Source organism: Nylanderia fulva, unplaced genomic scaffold (genome assembly GCF_048542155.1).
Source record: "Nylanderia fulva isolate GAGA-0341 unplaced genomic scaffold, ASM4854215v1 Scaffold48, whole genome shotgun sequence".
Taxonomy (NCBI): domain Eukaryota; kingdom Metazoa; phylum Arthropoda; class Insecta; order Hymenoptera; family Formicidae; genus Nylanderia; species Nylanderia fulva.
In genome coordinates this window covers 938,359-956,307 of record NW_028190565.1, presented here as the reverse complement: position 1 = coordinate 956,307, position 17,949 = coordinate 938,359, and the positions used below count along the sequence as shown (strand labels likewise).

The 17,949-nt window shown below is 35.7% G+C and overlaps 1 protein-coding gene across 1 annotated transcript; it reads right to left on the bottom strand.

Annotated features, from left to right (window-relative positions):
• Positions 1-174: 174 nt before the first annotated feature.
• On the bottom strand, positions 175-17,785 carry LOC114938807 (intermembrane lipid transfer protein VPS13A). Its single transcript, XM_029312896.2, has 50 exons — positions 17,329-17,785; positions 16,885-16,992; positions 16,669-16,795; positions 16,326-16,488; positions 16,026-16,234; positions 15,742-15,916; positions 15,138-15,610; positions 14,779-15,000; positions 14,591-14,703; positions 14,292-14,500; positions 13,918-14,202; positions 13,556-13,852; positions 13,340-13,472; positions 13,030-13,260; positions 12,813-12,952; positions 12,638-12,735; positions 12,303-12,502; positions 12,022-12,201; positions 11,753-11,942; positions 11,519-11,682; positions 11,046-11,432; positions 10,793-10,959; positions 10,461-10,719; positions 10,251-10,317; positions 9,802-10,127; positions 9,590-9,725; positions 9,210-9,499; positions 8,940-9,111; positions 8,659-8,847; positions 7,768-8,253; positions 7,534-7,688; positions 7,230-7,441; positions 6,788-7,130; positions 6,492-6,704; positions 5,942-6,418; positions 5,132-5,401; positions 4,539-4,889; positions 4,263-4,451; positions 3,840-3,974; positions 3,563-3,714; positions 3,313-3,481; positions 2,907-3,094; positions 2,645-2,831; positions 2,443-2,565; positions 1,969-2,086; positions 1,760-1,883; positions 1,624-1,690; positions 1,203-1,348; positions 835-961; positions 175-390 (listed from the first exon to the last, which is right to left on the bottom strand). The coding sequence occupies exons 1-50, from the start codon at positions 17,467-17,469 to the stop codon at positions 256-258; spliced, it is 10,218 nt and encodes a 3,405-aa protein (XP_029168729.2). The 5' UTR covers positions 17,470-17,785; the 3' UTR covers positions 175-255.
• Positions 17,786-17,949: the final 164 nt, after the last annotated feature.

The window sequence follows — 17,949 nt, the reverse complement described above, 5'->3', positions numbered from 1 at the left end:
GATCTGACTTAAGGCATAAGACGATTACATAACGATAATAAAGAAACAAGTGTAGGGCATTAGAAAAAGAAAGAAAGAGAAAGACATTGTTTTTCTTTTTCTTTGCATTCACCATATATAGACTTTTTATTACGCCAAACTAAAATATGTAAATACACTGATCTCTTTATCCACTTTGTTCCTTGCTCTTCGTTTACTCTTTGTTTTTTTTTCTGTTAATCAACCGGCCTCGTCGGCGCATCGTTAGATTTTCTCTCACTTGGAACAAATGCTGCTCTCCATATTCACGATCATTGCGTTGTTCATTTTGCGACACAGCCATTCCAGAATATCCGCGGCCTCGCTTTCCACGTACCAGTCTACCATAGACGATGACGTCTCTTCCTTTTCCTGCGCGTGCAACAATCGATGTAATTTTTAATCATGTGTTCAGCACTCTTTGTCGGTCGAACAAGTATATATAATATTACAATATTAATTATATAATGATGTCATTATTTTGATTCTTTTTATTCCTGATTATTATGCGATTTGGAGAAAAAATTTTTGTTCGTTATAGTCAACTCTTTAATTACTTCTAGGAAGAATCATCATGAAATTAATTAATTTAATTTTCTTCAAAAATAGAACTTGTTTGTCACGCGAGAAATGAATTTATGATTATTTTAAATATTTTTCCCATTTTTTTAAACTTTAAGTCAAGCTTAAATGTTCCACTCTTTAAAAAGGCATGTTCGATATTCGAATGTATCAAATCATTGTCTCTTTTCCACGATTGTAATATTTTTAGTAATGTGAATTAAATATATGTCGCATCGGACGCATGCAAATTACCTCTGTTACGTGCAAAATAAGCTTATTTTTAGCGATAGTTGGCGGTGACAGCAATTGATTCGTCTCTAAAGTCCACTTTACGTTCCATGATCCCCAAACATTTCCCTTTTCGATATAGTGTATTCGCCTAAAAAAATTCAAGAATTAATCCTTGATTCTTTCAAAGAATTAATCCTTGATTCTTTCAAAGAATTAATATATAGATTTATATTCTTAAAATATTTTTCATCTATCAAATACGTTAACGAATGCGATTCCTTAGAGTAAAAAGCTGCCTCGAATCTAGCTCTAGTCATCTTCCATCTTTATATAGATGAAAATGAAAACAGATGAGAAATGGATTACGAGAGTATAATTGATAGACTTACTGCAAGGATACTAGTGTAATATATTTCCCGTCGTTGTGGAGCGCAGCATGTCCCCAATAAGAATCGTTTTGAACGCAATGTCCTTTACTTATAGCGTTCAATAAGTAGGCTCCCTTCGCCTTATGCGTCGAGAATAACTCCACACCCTAGATAATAACACAAGATTTAAGGCTTCTGGCTCCTCGCCGACCATGTTGGAATTGTGACGTTAGAGGCGAGATATCACATGCTAAAAATTCTTAGATGCCATTTTAAAATAAAAAAGTACTTCAGATGGCTTTAGCACACTTTTAAAATACCTCGAAAACTATTCTTTGCCCTTGTGTTCTCTCACTTCTGACGTCACAAATTAACATGACCGCAGTGAGAATCCAGGAGCATTAAGTATATACAAAATACATGAAATAATGACGATACTCACGAAATGCGGATTGATGTATCGTGGCAATCGTACCCTGGATACAAAACTATGTCCTACTTCTTGCGCTCTGAAAAATTCATTTTTATGATGAACGAAAAAAACGAAAATAGCTATACACAGTAGCGTATTGATATACCTCTTTATTATGTCTGATATCACTTTCGAATGGGTTTTTGAACAAGAGCTTTCCGTCTTGAACAACACGGATATTTTCTTCCCCAATGTTTTGAAGAAGTATCTCAATTCTTCTCGATGAATACCTGAAATCACATTTTTGATAACAGATTTAGCGAACCGAGCTGAGAGTGAACAAATTAAAATATTATTGCGCATCTCGCTATTCACTGTTTGTCGACGTGGTGATCAAGCCGGAGGTCTCCAAATCGATCTCTGTAGCGAACGAATGATCGACCAAAAATGCTAAAGGAGGTACATCCGGATTCTGATAATTTGTGTCTTTCATCTGAAACGAATATGTATTTTTACTATATATCTCTCTTCCGTATAATCAACGAATATACTTTCAATTATATAAATATATAAAACTGAACAAGGGTCTGTTTTTGGAGTTTTGTTCTTCAAGCAAAGAGTAATTTAATTTTAATTAGACTTTGCTTGACAGACATTACAAAATTTAATCGTGTCGAGCGGTGTAAAAATTCTTAAAAATTTGACAACAATCAGCCACATTAATATCTTCAAGTTTAGAAAGATACTCGCTGATACTAAATAAACATCGTATACACATTTATATCATATAGCAAGTGTATTTTGCCGTCGAATGCTGCTTAGTTTGCTACTTGGAACATTTATATTTACCTTAATATGGGGCGCGTGGCTGTTCAAAATCGAGGCTTGCATCCCATCGGGAGTAGCGTATCCTAGTTCGCACGCCACTTCGTACGCCAGCCTCTCAGCAACCTCGTCAACGCACAGTAGTAACTACAAGGATCAGAGATGATTAGCGAGCGTACTTTCAATATTGTACGTAGAAAAAGTCTTGTCAGTCTTGTACGCTTACTGAATCTGGTTCGCAAAAGTTGCTCCCTGGCGATTTAAAGTTGTAGCCATACTGATTTCCCAGAACGGTAGCCAGACGCACCAGCACGTGAAACTGTTCCATGATCTGCGCCACGTAAATTCGCAAGAGGCGCGAGAAGAATCTCTTGTTGTCGACGACGATGAAGCTTCTTTGATAACTTGGCAACCTGACGAACGGGAAGTTGTACATTTGTTTCGTTGGCAATTAAATCAGGATTTCAAAATTGCAAAATCGCACTCACTTGAACTCAGCATCCCTCTCGAATGCACCCTTCTCCGCGTAATCAAAGACGAAACGAAGAATATTGCGGTAATCGAGCATGATGCTAAAGTTGCGCGCGTTAGATCCGTCCGTATTGGCCAGCAATTTCAACTTCAACTCCATTGGAGAAATATATATCTGCTCTATCAAGTCTCTTTTCTTGTCGTTCTGCAATTTATATTTTATATTTATGAGCGAATCGAAACACTATGCATGTTCACATAAATTAATCCTTCTATCAATGCATAATTCTATATTTCTTTGTCATCAATGAATAGGTCAACCTGGGCATCAACTTCATGCTTTCAACACATTTTTAATATTTAAAGTTACTTTGAATTAGGTATCCATTCATTGACAGAATTAATATAGTTTGTAATTATTACGTTATTGATTTTGTTGAAGGAAGGAACACGCATGTTGGACACGTCTCTCCTGAGTTTGGCGGCGATTGAGTGTTTGGTTTCCGGATTCTTGGGTACTAGATTGATCAAGGAGCAAAGAAAGGCCTCTTCCAAATTTAAATTAAACTCCCGGAGGACGATACATATACCTCTGAAAGAATATTATTTGAAAATCAATATTCGAATGCTCTTTATCGTAACGAGTAATAATATTTATGTGCATAAGCTGTACTTGTAAATGCTGTTTTTCAGTTTGCGTTGCTTCAGATACGAGAACTCTAAGCAGTGTTTCAATCTGCGACTTCCGGCGTAATTCACAAAAGTCTTTTGCAGGCTAGGATACAGAACCACCGGAAAGATGGCTTCGCTCAGTTGATTATCGACCTATGCAAGAGATGGGCAAGAGAAATTATTATCGCGAATCGTAATTATCCCAAGTAGCAAGCATACGTCATTTTAACGTTTAATGACGTCAGTATGAATTAATTTTACAATTAACATCTGCGTACCTGTATCCTGTGAACGTATCCCTGCACGTAAGAAAGTGTTGTGGATTCCCTGCAATGCAGCCAGATACCTGGTGAATACGTCCTTCGTAACTTACCGAAGAACGGTTTGGTCATCTGCATCTTCACCAGATCAACCTGTGATTTAAAAGGGATATGTCTGATGATTCATTCATTTTTACTGCGCGATAAATTATAATCACAGCGAACAAAAGTATATTAATCATAGATAAACATTAAAACATTGTTTTATGTTTAAATGCTCTACATATTTAATTGTTTATAACTAAAATACTATATAAAATAGGAATAATGTTATTAAATTATATTCGATCAAATATGATTAAATAGAATTGAAAATAAGGATGGTGATATTCATGAAACGTCTACGATGCAGTTTAAAAAATGATGCTAAGCAAATCGTACATCAATGAAGTTCTCCAATTGCGCCACCTTCGCGGAATTCGTATACTTGTTTTCCAGCCAAGCGCTCAGCTCCAACGACAGGCTCTTCCATCGTTTGCTAAAGTAAAGCTCCCAATGCGCGGCGGAGTCAATCACACTGGCGTAGAGCAACTCCCGTCTGACATTATGAAGATTGGGTTCCTGGACAACCTGTGGGAAGAGAAAGAAGTCACTCGATTTTCTCGGTTTATCGGGTCAACTTGCACGAAATCGCTTTTATGTGCTTTTACAACTTACAACGCTGACTCCGAGAGCCGCGATCGACAGAAATATCTCTCTCTTGCTCGCCTCGGGATCGATGACGCTCTTCGCTTTCAGGTACACACTCTCGTGCTGCGTAAACAGCAACACACGTTGCTCCCCTTCCATGTAGCTCACCCAGTAAACCTCCGTCTCATCTTGCCGTGCGTGCTCCAATGCTTGGAGCTTCGTCTCGGATTCTGCATTGGGGGAAGAATGTGCGATACTCGAATCCTCCGACCACGACTTTGTATTTGCTAGAGATTTGGGAGTGACTTGGGAGGAATGAGACGCACTGTCGCATCTTTCGACGGTTACAAAAGTTACCGTTTCATGTCCGCAGCCGTCCTGAAGACAAAAAAAAGATGTTAATAGCAGAGTAATCAATTTGTATAAAATTAAATCGAAATTGAGATAATTAACTCTTATAAGTTTTAATTATTGTTTTAATAATGAAGAAATCTCGTAAAACTAATTATTCAGTAAAAATGATAAGAAATTTAGCGCTTCGAAGAATGCAAAATGGCAAATCTTGTCAAAAATATGTAAGAACATTAAGGAAAAATAATAGACGCTTTTTCTTTCACTACCGTTTCGAATTTAGCTCTATAGCCGAACGCGTTATTGCTATAAACGTTCCAAATCAATTCTCTGGTCTGAGTAGGATCGTCCCAAGTGTACAGCAGACTTTGAAAGGGTTTGAGCAGAGCGACTTGACCCAAACCGATCTGGTTCAGCTTCAGGAATAGTTTATCGCAGAGATTATCCACTCGCACAGGTATGTCACTGGCGACGTATCTTCGGAATGTTACTCGATATGGAGCATTCATGCCGCCTTCGATCTCTACGCATAGCGCCGACTGTAAATTAGAAAAACCTGATATGAAATCTCTCTTCAAATGTATACAGTGTTTGCTGTTATCTAAATAAAATTATATAGATAATCATCTAGATAGAATTTTGGTGTCATCTTATCTTTATATAGATAATAAAAATATGTATTAGCTGTATCTGCATCTTAGATGAAAAGAAGTATCTTTATTAAATTATCTAGAATAATGTTCAGAGTCATAGCACATAAAAATACTTAAGTAGTAGAACTTAAGTAGTAAGCGATAAAAACTTATAACTTGATAAAATATAAATATTTATATTCCTTTTATAATTTACATTTTTTAATAACTGTTAAAAATAAAAATAATATTATCTGGAAATCATTTAGATAAGATCGTCATATAATTTCATTTTCTAGAAGATATATTTAAAAGAAAATCATCTTAATTTTATCTAAGATGAATTTACATATTTTCATCTCATCTTTATCAAACTAATTTTAAAATCATCCAAGTACAACGCTGAATATAAATAAAATTCCAAAATTCCATGCAAAATGCACGTACCCCGTTATCCATTCTCAGCACAGTCTTGCCCACGTATGTGATGTCGAAATGTTGCGAGACTAGCTGACTGTTTCTCCACTTTATCTTCATTTTCATGGACTCGGTGGCGGGCCAGAACGACATCTCCTGCCCGGGTAAAAGATCGTTCCAGAGATCGGCCTGCTCGTTCTCCTCCATAAACCTCAGAGCCTTTTTGGTTTTGTTGCAGATGAAGAGGTACGGCAGAAACGTGATAATTTTCGTGAAAATCGGTGACAAGCGGGAACTTTCGATCTCCGTCAAGATCTGATACTTTCGTCCGCGTTCGATATCTCGACATACGATCAACGACATCGACGTGATCCCGTCCAATCCAAATGGCATTGACCACTCGGACTGATGGGCCCTCAATCGTACCATGCTCTTTTTATTGTTCTTTTGAGAAAACACCATCAACTCCTCCTCCGGCATCTCATAAGTTATATGAGAATGGCAATCCTAAATAAAAAGTAGTAATAAATTATTATTTTTTATTATTATTATTATAAGAATCAAATTGTCTAGTTTATACCTGGATAAATAGAGGCAGACCAGACTTGTTTATTATCCAATACTGCGCTTGTATAATAATGTTCCAGCTGAAAATTTTGCCTAATTCTAGGCACAACAAGAAGGGTTTCGTCAAATCCGACTCGTTATCTGTAGACATTAGTACAAACTTTCGCTCTAGATTCATATTTAATTTCACCGCACCCATCCAAGACGTGCCCAAGTAATTGTGTACCTGTATATAATTATTGAGTAATGCATAAATTAAATGGCGTAGAGTAATATTTACTACAGAACTGAATTTTTTCAAAATTCTACCTTAAAAGTAAACTGCACATTACTGCTGTGATTCAAAGAGTGCATGTTTATTTTTTCCCCGGGTTCGATTTTCACTTCATAATTAATGCTAGGTACAACGACATCGATGACAAAGGGCAGCTGATTATTAAAAATGACAGGCGGTACGATATTTATCAAATAATTCGGCACTTGACAACCCGAAGGACGAGTCGTTAACGAGACTTCCGTGCAAATCGCCCTGACACAGAATACATTACAGTCATTAATGCCGTCCTTAGCTTTGCAGCACACGTCTTTAAATGCATTTGCTGTACCCCTCAAGTCTTTCCAATAAATTCCTTCCTCGCTAACTTGATATTTCCTGTAAAAATAATATTTGTTATTTATTTCATTCTTTATTCAATCCTTTATTTTCTCAAAGAGAAAACAATCTTACAAACTGATTTGTGGTTTTACTTACTCTATAGACTCTAGATATGCCGGAAGAACGTGTATCGGACAATGATAAGCGATATATAGAGGAATATTATAAGTCGCATCAGGTTCGATGATGGCCATTCTTATATTATGATCGAAGGGATTTGTGGCTTCACCGGTGAGTGTCAAACCCAATTTGTCCACCACTGCTTTCTTGTAATAAAGTCCGAGTGCGTACGATGTTTCGTTTCGAAACTAAAAAGTATCTTTCAATTAATCAAAAAGCAAAAAAAAGAAACATAGAAGATGATAATGATGTGAAACGCGAATGAACGAGTGGACATTACCTGTAGCGGAGATCGCACGCAAATCGTACGATGTAGGTAAATGTTTATCGTTGCCTCTATCACCAGGTAGTAGCGGACCTCGTGTCTCACAGGACGAAGCGATACGAGACTGCGTGTCTCCTTTTTAGGGCAATACACCAACACATCCTCGAAACCTGGACGTAAATTAAGAATAAAATTCAATTATTTATGATTATTTATTTTTTGTAGAGCAAGTAGAAGGGGCAAAATTACCTTCAAAAGTCACACGAACAAGTTCGCCAGTTACAGATTTATAGATTTGAACGGGCGAATCGATGGGGAAGGTTTTACATTCCGGTACTTCGGCGGTCTCTTTACTGGTCCATCGAGGAGATGGACTTGTGAGATTCCCCTGGACTTCGTTTTCCGGACTACTCGGCACACTGGTCGGCGAGTTCCCGTCGTGCGCAAAATTACGCACGACCAGAACATGCGTGACATTGTGCCCGTCCACTTGTTCCTGAACGAGCAGTTCCACTTGACTCGGGTGACCTATGTCGTTCAGTACAGTCAGTTCTCGCGTACTAGCTGGCACAAAAGGGATTCCACCCTTGACTCGGGCGAACGCGTTCGATATTGCGTTCCACGTCGTGATCATGTTTTCCGTTATGGTGATGTTGATTTTGTCCTCCGAATATAGAATAATATGCGGCGCGAAGAGACTCGTCTTTGCTGTCGCCCGCGGCGTGGCGGGAGTATCTACGTGCAAAATTAAAACATTAGTATTATAATATAAGATATCCCGCACCCAGAATCATTGATATGCAGTTAGGTTTCCGAGATTATTTGGAAACGATTTTTCCTCATTGAAAATATTGAAGATCATCATTTTTTACATGTCCTTAATTCTCGCAATCATATATATCTTTGTAACTAAGCCTTAAATTTTTATTAAAGTAAACTCTATCTAAAATTAATTGATAATGTGATTTTGTTAATATTTTATTTCCACAAGACCTAGTTTGCGAAAAATCCCTTATATCTTGAAAATTATTGATGCCTCGAATGACGTCAGGTATCTACTGTAATCAGTGATTCGCTGAGTACCATGTATAAATAACTAAAATTTAAAATGCATGTGTGACCCTTTGAATTTACACGTACAAGATTCACAGGTAAAATCCAGCGTTAATTCCAGCTCATCATCCTCATTTGTACTCGAATTGTCAGAATCGCTTTCTTCGTCGTCGCTATCATTATTGAATAGATAATTGGAAATCTTGGTTAATTTCGTATCGTTCTCGTCATCGTCCGTATCAGATTCATCCTCGTACGAAATGTAAGTTTCAGGCTCTGTATATTTAAAAAACAATTAGACTCTATGCATATATACTGAATAACTAATTTTCATGTATTAAGCAACAAAATCATATGAATAATTCTACCCTTTATTGTAGATGAGGTAGTATCAGCATCGGGTCCAATAAATATCATATCCATTACATCCTGCTCATTATACCTTATATCTTTCTTTTTCCCTTTCACCAAATCTTGCTTTATGCAGTGGCAAGAATCTGTCCAATGGGAATTGATCATATTTGCTTCGCCTCGATACGTCTGAAAAAAGTCAAAAATTACATTAATTATATAATATTATATTAACAACTAATTCGAAAATAATAGAAAAATATGTAGCAATTGAGAATCTTTGTAACCTTGATAATTAATTCCCACGGTTTATAATTTACATCGTCCTTTGTACAAAACTCCACGAATGGCTCCCAATTCTGATAAACTCTATTATAACAGAACGCGTGAAGTTTTATGTTGGACTCGAGATGGAAATTGTTGTACCAATCGTCGACGGTGGCAGAAACAATTGTCTCCATTTTCATTACTGGAAATCTTCCTACGGAATATTCCATTTCTAACAATAAGCACATTGCCACTGGCTTCAAATTGAATGTTACGTGATCGTTGCGATGACGATACAATCCCGAGTCGACTAAAACGACAAAAAATGCAAATTACTCAAATAAATATAATAGAATTGAAATAAAACAATATCTCTACGTTGTATCGCAAAGATATTTACCTTCGATTTTCTTATACGGTATACTAGAAACTTTTCTCGGTGCCCAGAGATTATTATGCATGTTGGCGTTTTGATTGCTATTGTCATCTATTTTCGAGTGAATGCTGTTCAAAAAAGTTGACGCTTCGTTCAATATCTAAAATGCAGATATCATTACTTAATAGCGATGTAATTCAATCGCACAATTTACAGGTATCAGATATATTACTTACATCGAAAAAGGTATGCATCACTTCCGCTGATAGATGTACATTAACACTGTTTATAGCGACGACGATTTCCTCATTGCCACTCGACAATTCTTTCTTTTGAGAAATTTCCACATCGCAAGGACGTAACAACCAATACGGGGACTCGTCGTTTCCCTTGGTCTTGGCATTGACATTGGTCAGGGTGCAGACTATCGAAGAGGAACAATCGTGTCTGCTGCTTTCGATAAACACTTCCGTCTGCATTCGAATCACGTGTGTATTACTCTTCTCCAAGTCACCGAATAGAAAAATATCCGGCTTTTGTATTCTGATTGATATAGAAGTACCTAGACAAATTAAAATTGATCATTTTATTTTCTACATACAATAATTGTTATATAATTGTTTTTAAAAACGAGAGGAAACAGCCATCTTTGTGTATACAACCTGCATGCACATAGACAAACTACCTGGTTGCTCCTTAAAATATTGGGAGCGATTTATATTGTCAGTTTCTGCGTTTATAGCATTCCGGTTCTTGATTTAAATCAAACACATTGATGGAATTAATTCGATTCAATGAATATATCTTAGATGTATAGTTTTCGAGAGATTTGATAAAATTAATAAAAAAATATTCTTAACGACTTCTACTACAGTCCAAATGACTTTATATTTACCAGTTGGTTATTATTATCGTATCCATGATTGATAATCCCTTTTTCTATCTGTTCGCCGGGTAAGGAATCCAAAAAGTACCGTCCCAAGTGCATCAAGAAAGGTACAGACAGATAAATTCGCACGTCCTGAATAAGAACATCGAAACACTTTTCCTTAGCTTGAGTACGACTGTACGTGACGTCGACTATGGGAGACATCGACACGGAAATACAAGATTCCAAATTCTTTTCCAGGGATATTGCTGGTCCTTGTATTATCCTGAAACGGTAAAACAAGATTAATAAAGCCAACAAGATTCTCTTGATTGAAGCTCCCGATCTAGGATACATACCTCTTTTCAACAACCGACTCTTTGCGAGTGTCCTGCAACGAGCAGTTTTGCAAAGAAAGTCTCATTTTCACACTCTTGTCGCTATAAAAGTCCCAGGTATTTATAGTTTCTCCGAAGCACAACTTGCACAAACCATGATTCAAGTCGCGCACAGGAGAACTCAACACCTGCAACATAATACGATCAAAATTATTATTATATATAATTATACATTATGGTAAAATAATATTAATTAATTTATATCAATATCTACCTCTTCCGTGTCCACGAATAAATTCAATTGCAATCCCTCCAAAGTGAATTTTACGTTGACTTCGCACAACGCTGTTTCATTATGAGTTAAAAAGTCTTCCAGCTTCTTTACCATAACGTCATCGTCGTGCTTGACGTTCTTTCGAGCGTCTCGCGTTAAAACTCGATCCTCGTTCTCACCGATCTTTTTAAGCAACAGGATTTTGGAAATATTATCCTGCCACACCGAAATAAGGGACTTTAGATCTCGCTGACTCAAGTTTACATTTACAATGTCGATAGCTCCTTGCACATTGAATAAACCATATGTTTGAAATTCCATAATACTACGATATTCCGTCTTTCTCTTGATGTCAAACTGAATTTGTATAGGTTCGATAATGGGTTCCTGAAATTATTTCCATACATTGGCACAATTTCTTTTTCAACAGATACTTTGTCACAAAAGATATCAAAATTTGAATCGAACTTTACCTGCACTTCCAAATCTCGCGCCAACGTCATAATTGCCCTAGATATAGTCATAGATTTCAATTTTACCAAAATATTGTCGATTATTAATTGTCCGCTATCATTAGCTTTCGTCGATTGCACTGACTGTCCGCTATTCTTGAAAAAGTTTTCGACCGATAATACGCCTGGAAATAAATTCTGTAAGATAAGGCCTCAATTTGGATATATAACTATCTCTCGCCTGCAATTCCATACCTGTATCGAAAACCAGGAGACTCGGAGCATCCTTCTTCTGCGGTAGCAGGAAAGTAGGTCCTTGTATATCGATAAAAATATGTAATTTCGTGGCGCTTCTCTTAAACAGCTCGATCCCTCCGACAAACTTATTTTTCAAATAATTTAAGAAGCGAGTATAATATGTGGAAGCGAACGGCCTCACAAAATTCTGTAGAAGAATTAAAGTGTCAATATATATATTGATATCCTAACGAGAAGCAAAACGCAAGACGAGAAATCGATCGTACCCGTAAATCGTACAGAATTTTAGAAATGATCACACAATTTATTCTTCCGATGGAAAGCTTAAAGGTGCCATCCGACATCACATCGTCCTGATTAGTATCGATATCCGAACATTTATACAACCTTGGGGTATGCCTTACATATTTCATATCAAACACCTTGTCTTCGTCGGTCGTCAAAATCTTTGAATAAAATAAAAAAAATAAATATATATATATATATATATATATATATTTGTATCATGTATAAATTAAAAAATATGCATGTTAATCAAGCTAATTACTTTCGAATAAAGCGTGTCGTCGTTCAAATCTTCGGCAAGTATACTGCTGAGATAAGCACGCAACACCATTCTTTCATTCGCATTGTAGATACAATCGTTTTCCAAACCCGAAATCTTAATTTCCATTAAATCTATGTCCTTGTCGCAAAATCGTAGAACCAGCGAGCTAAGTCTGGTTGAATAATTCAATTTAATTGCACCTGCAAAAATATTGTATTGTAAGAGTGTGTAAAAGTATGCGATATTCCCTTTCCATACCCAAAAATATATATTTTGTATTTAAAAATATATTAAATATATTATATATTCAAGTATGTAAAAAATATATTTATTACCTGGTGGAATGGGTGGATCTACATCGTGTTGTTCCCGTTTTATAATATTACTGCATATCTTTTCGGCATACTTGATTATAAGCGTACCATCGCACATACTAAGAAATTAATAAATTAAGAAATTAGTGTTTCTAGAAATATCTCACACGGAATAAATGTACGTTTTCTTACTTACGTTTTAAATTTATGCCAATAATCTTTTATTTTCAGTAACGCGGATCTATGAAGATTTAGGTGAATATTTAATAGGTTCACAACCAGTGAGCGTTCGATATTCTTAAAGTGCGACTTGAAATCGGGGCAATTTGATTTAACCTTTAAAACAAAGATGATTAATGTACATCTAACTCAGGGAACATGAATATTGTATCTCATCAGCATGCAAATCTTACCTTACGATATGACACAACCAGAACTTCATAAGACTCATCTGTGGATATCAATTCTAAATATGATCCAGTAACGCCAGCATTTGTCTTATCGACTAGAAGAATGGATCCAATGCCAAATTGAACAGCAACTCCATATTCCATCATAGCTGTTTCATAGTAAACGGTATGCAATCTCAAATTCAGATAAGGCTGCTCTCGGCTGTCCACCGTATGTTCAAGATTTATGGAGAACTAAATTTCAGATCCACATATGTATCATTGATATATTTATTTAATAGGAGTGACAAATGCTCGATAAGACTGTACTTGCCTCGGTTATGGCAAATCGAAGTAACAAATTAATGCGATTACACGGAGATATATTATCATCAAAGCCAGATAAATTAATCGTTTTAGATAACAGTTCCAAGTCCTCTTCGCTGACTTCCGAAGAGACAACACTCCTAATAAGAAATAAGAATATTTTCTTAATACATCTCGAGTAAAGAAAGAGAAATATACCTTTGAAATAATATATTATCATCACCTGTCAAGCTTTGGTACATTATTGGTTACAACCTCCTTGAGAGTAGATTTAAATCCATTATGCATCATTAAATCAGATGGCAAGCACACCCCGGATTGTATTTTCATCAATTCTTTCACCGAAGTAAAGGCAATCCTCGATTTTTGTTCAAGAGTAGTATCTTTGAAGGTAGCTTTATATTTTTCGATATTATTTTCATAAAGTACTAGCAATTTGTTCAAAAAGTGCGCCATAAGTCGCAGTTTACTTTCTGACAGATTGAACTTTACGTTTGAAATATGTACATTGAGTTTTGTCCTGTTGCGAAAAGTTACATATTAAAAAGAAAGGGATAAACTAAAGGAACAGCCGCAATTTCTTACCGTGGTAATTGACGATATTCCGGTCTAATACTATAGGAAAGTGTCGCATTCGCTTGTAGTTTGGGTAACAAATGAAACTCGGAATCACTCCGTTTTCTCGCCGACCTCCAATCGTCGCCCGAATGACAGAATAAAATCTGCGCTCCAGAAAACACCATGTTAAGTCTATCATAAAGTAATTCTTCCAGTTCCATCAGAGTAGCGTCTTCCAGTTGCAAATTCATCGCTTGAAGTTCGTTGGTCAACGTTACATTACCGAGATCCAGGACGAGTATATATCCTCCTCTGCGACAAAAAAATTTAGTTGTATACAAAATGTGTAATATTTTTCACATACTTTCTTTTATAATCTCCTACATACATAGTTAACTTACTTTTGAATCGATCCGTGTTCGGAAAATATTATGTATGGGCTTTTAATATCTATTTTGAAACTAATTCTCAATGTTTGCGAGATGATGTCGTCCACAAAGTTGAAATATTTTCTCTTTGCGCAATCCCACAATCTGTATATTCCGAGAATCGTGCCATAGATGTAATTGGTGTTGAATTTGAAAAAGTTTATAATCTCCACCATAGCAAACTGAATAAAAAATGATGGATATATAAGAAAAAGTGAGCGAATTTATAGAAATATTGCGATCGAAACAACGCATAATAAAAGCGCTATTACATGATGATAAGTCACTTCGATGGCTTCCAGCTTTATGGATACTTCGAAAATAGGATCCATATTCAGTCCATTCTTCTCAAAATCTATGGCCAAAAAATAAGTGGACACGTTGCCTGTTGGACAAGGTATTTGCAATTAGTATTTGTAATAATTTAGTAATCGCTTAGAGAGACAAATAGACACGTTACCTGTTAACACATTATCAACTGTAATCAAAGGAACTAAATCACCATCGGTTGATATAGCCTCGACAACAAAACTTTCAGCACGAGCAGATATCTTGAAAGCTAATAACATAGGCCGTGCTTCGATACTTGTCAGGAATTGTGCGACAGTTACAATCAACATTTCTTTGCCTTTGCTCAATAGAGTCAGACAACAATTTGCCAAAGTGAAGTTCAATTTGTAATCTGCAAACATGCAAAGAGATTTAGATAAATAAAACTCTTGTGAAATATATTTGCCTTTTATAACACAATTCTTGTAATACTTGATAATATTCTATATAAAAATAATCTTACATTGAGATAAGTATTTATGCACTTACCAATTTGCTTCAGCGTTTTTTCCAATTTTATTTGTGGACTGGACGAATTATCTTTTACATCTATCGACTTTTGACTTTCTTCTTTGTTGCATGGAATCATTATACTTTGGTCGTTATTGGAAGATGTTTCAACATTAACGTCATTTGATGAATCCACTGTTGTAGTTTGACACTCGCGCTCGATATCCTTATTTCTCAATTCCTGTTTAGCGTGCTCTCGCGCGATCACTATGTTTAATATTGTCAGATTGTCCTCGTATTTTTGCAGATCTAGCTTCAGTTCTGTGTCATTCGGTCGTTGCAAACTTTGAATATACATCTCTTTATAATTTCTATAATTTTTTCTATGTTTGGCTATATGAGACCAAGTATATGGTTTGATATAGTGATTCAAAATAGAATTGTACGCGTATCTCCACCAAGATGCTGGCTCCTCGTACACAGTTTGTTCAGGGCGATATTTAGCATGTGGTCTACAAATATTATATAAAGCTATTCATTTTTAAGCATTAATTTTTTATCAAAGAGAGAGAAAGAAAGAGAGAATATTTCTTGAAAATGCACATGTTATTAAAATAAACAAAAGACTGAATAAATTAATTACCTGTTGACAGTTGCTCGTAACAAAGAATCTTGAATATGACAAAACGTAGCATATTGCGCTTCGGACAGTTGCATCGCTACATCCTGCAGCACAACATCGACCAACATACGAGAAGCTTGAATCTCTGTACCTTTGTGTATGATGACTTTAATCTTGGCTGTGAAAGGCTTCAGCACTTTTCGACAAAAAAAACATGTCAATTAAAATCAAAAGTTGAGAAATAATCTTTCTTTTTTCTTTAGATTCAAGATAATGATAACAAGCAAATAATATCTCAAACGTACAAAATTGAAATTCCTTGTTCTTCATTCCAAATGTTTGTAAAGACATTTGCATTCTGCTTTTCCATGCTAGAAAATTGGACATGTCCCAATTACCCTGAACATTTATACAAGATTCAGTATCGTGGTCCAAATACACACTGAGCGATTCTGCGCGTATAAGCTGATACACTGTTTGCGAATTTGTAGCGCAAACTCCGGGCTTCCATTTACTGAAATTCATCATTTCTATTAACAACATTGAACATAAATCGAAAAAAAAAAAAAAAAAAGCAATATGTATCATCATGAATTACTGCTTACTTGTTGGTAGTTGTAATTGATATACTTTGTATACATATACCACAGGCACAGAGAAAGTTTCGCAATATTTTCTCTTCATATCTAATATGTACATTATTTATAGTAATCTGGAAGTTTTTTGTAATTGATGCTAACAGACCATCAAATAACTGAGGAGGTAGACCTATGAAAAAAAAGAAAGATAAATTATGCAGAGATAAAAAAATCATTCAACCTTATTAATAATTGAAAAACTTTGACAAACTTATAAATAAAAATTGCAGATATTTCTAATAAAAAATGTAATAAATTTAATAAAGCAATTTATTAGTGAAAATGATATCTAGTAAAAACATCTAACCACCTGCTCTAAATATTTCATCTTCCTTGAGATCCTCAAGTATTTTCTTCTTCTCTGCTCTTATCAAACGTTTCTGTATCTCTGGATCATATGGACCGGACAGTGCAGGTACTGCTACTGCATATATATCCTAAAGAGAATAAAAATATCCATGTTAGATTTCACATTATTTTAATATATATATTATTACTATATACAGTTTTATATATTGTTCAATACCTCTATGCATATCACAATTGGTTGCGAAAAGAGTCCGGACCATGGTATTTTCAAAATAATTTTTCCTATCAAGCCAATCTCTATTTTAATAGGTAATCCCAGTTGATACTGAAAGCATAAAAAATATAAAACAAAATACATATATATATATATATATATATATATATATACACACTAAATATAATTCTATTTTATATAATCTGAGGACTATTTTGACCAAAATCTGGATTAATTTAGTCAGCGGATACATTGAAGTAATAGAATTGGCCTATGGCAAAATTGTCAAATCGAATTCAACACGTTCATAATCAAATCTTTCTTGCAGTACGTGAAAAATTAACAATTCTATCCTCATTAGTAAGAAAATATTGCAAGTATTACTGCTAAATTAATCAAAGTTTAAAAGTGGAAAATTCGATTGAAATAATTGTGGAAGAATCGTACCAGAGCTTCCGGTTTCAGCTTCAGGTCGGTGAGGCACGTATCCCCAGAGAAAATACCGACGTTGAACTGCTCCGTGTCCAGGTCCTCCACGTACCTGCCCAGCAGACGGTTCAAAAATGCCGCTATAGCCCCCTCGAACATCGTAGCTGTCAAAGTAAGTCGCGTTTCGTCCTTGCACGTATTGCGATAGAGAGGAACGCGAGATCGACCTGGAGTCAACCTGGCGCCCGGTCGTCCACCATCGTCATAACCTCAAGATTGTTGCAATTTGCAAAATAATTCAGTCATGCGCGACGCCGCCGCAATCTTTATCGATCTTGAATCTCGTCAGCGCAGAATTTCCACTCGCACCTTCTGCACTTTAGAGCGACGATTTAAATGCATAAGTACGCGGGTTTTGAAGGAAGAAAAGAAGCGAAGACGAGAAAAATGTATACATATATGAGTGAATGAAACACGAACAAAAATCTAGATTGCAGTTTTGTACTTTTTACACTCTGTGTGACGTAATTGTTAGACTGTGACGTCAAAAGCGGAAAGTACAGAAATGACAAATCGTACATCTGCATTGTATATATATAATAAATTATAAATAAATAATTAATAAATTCCCGTATCATC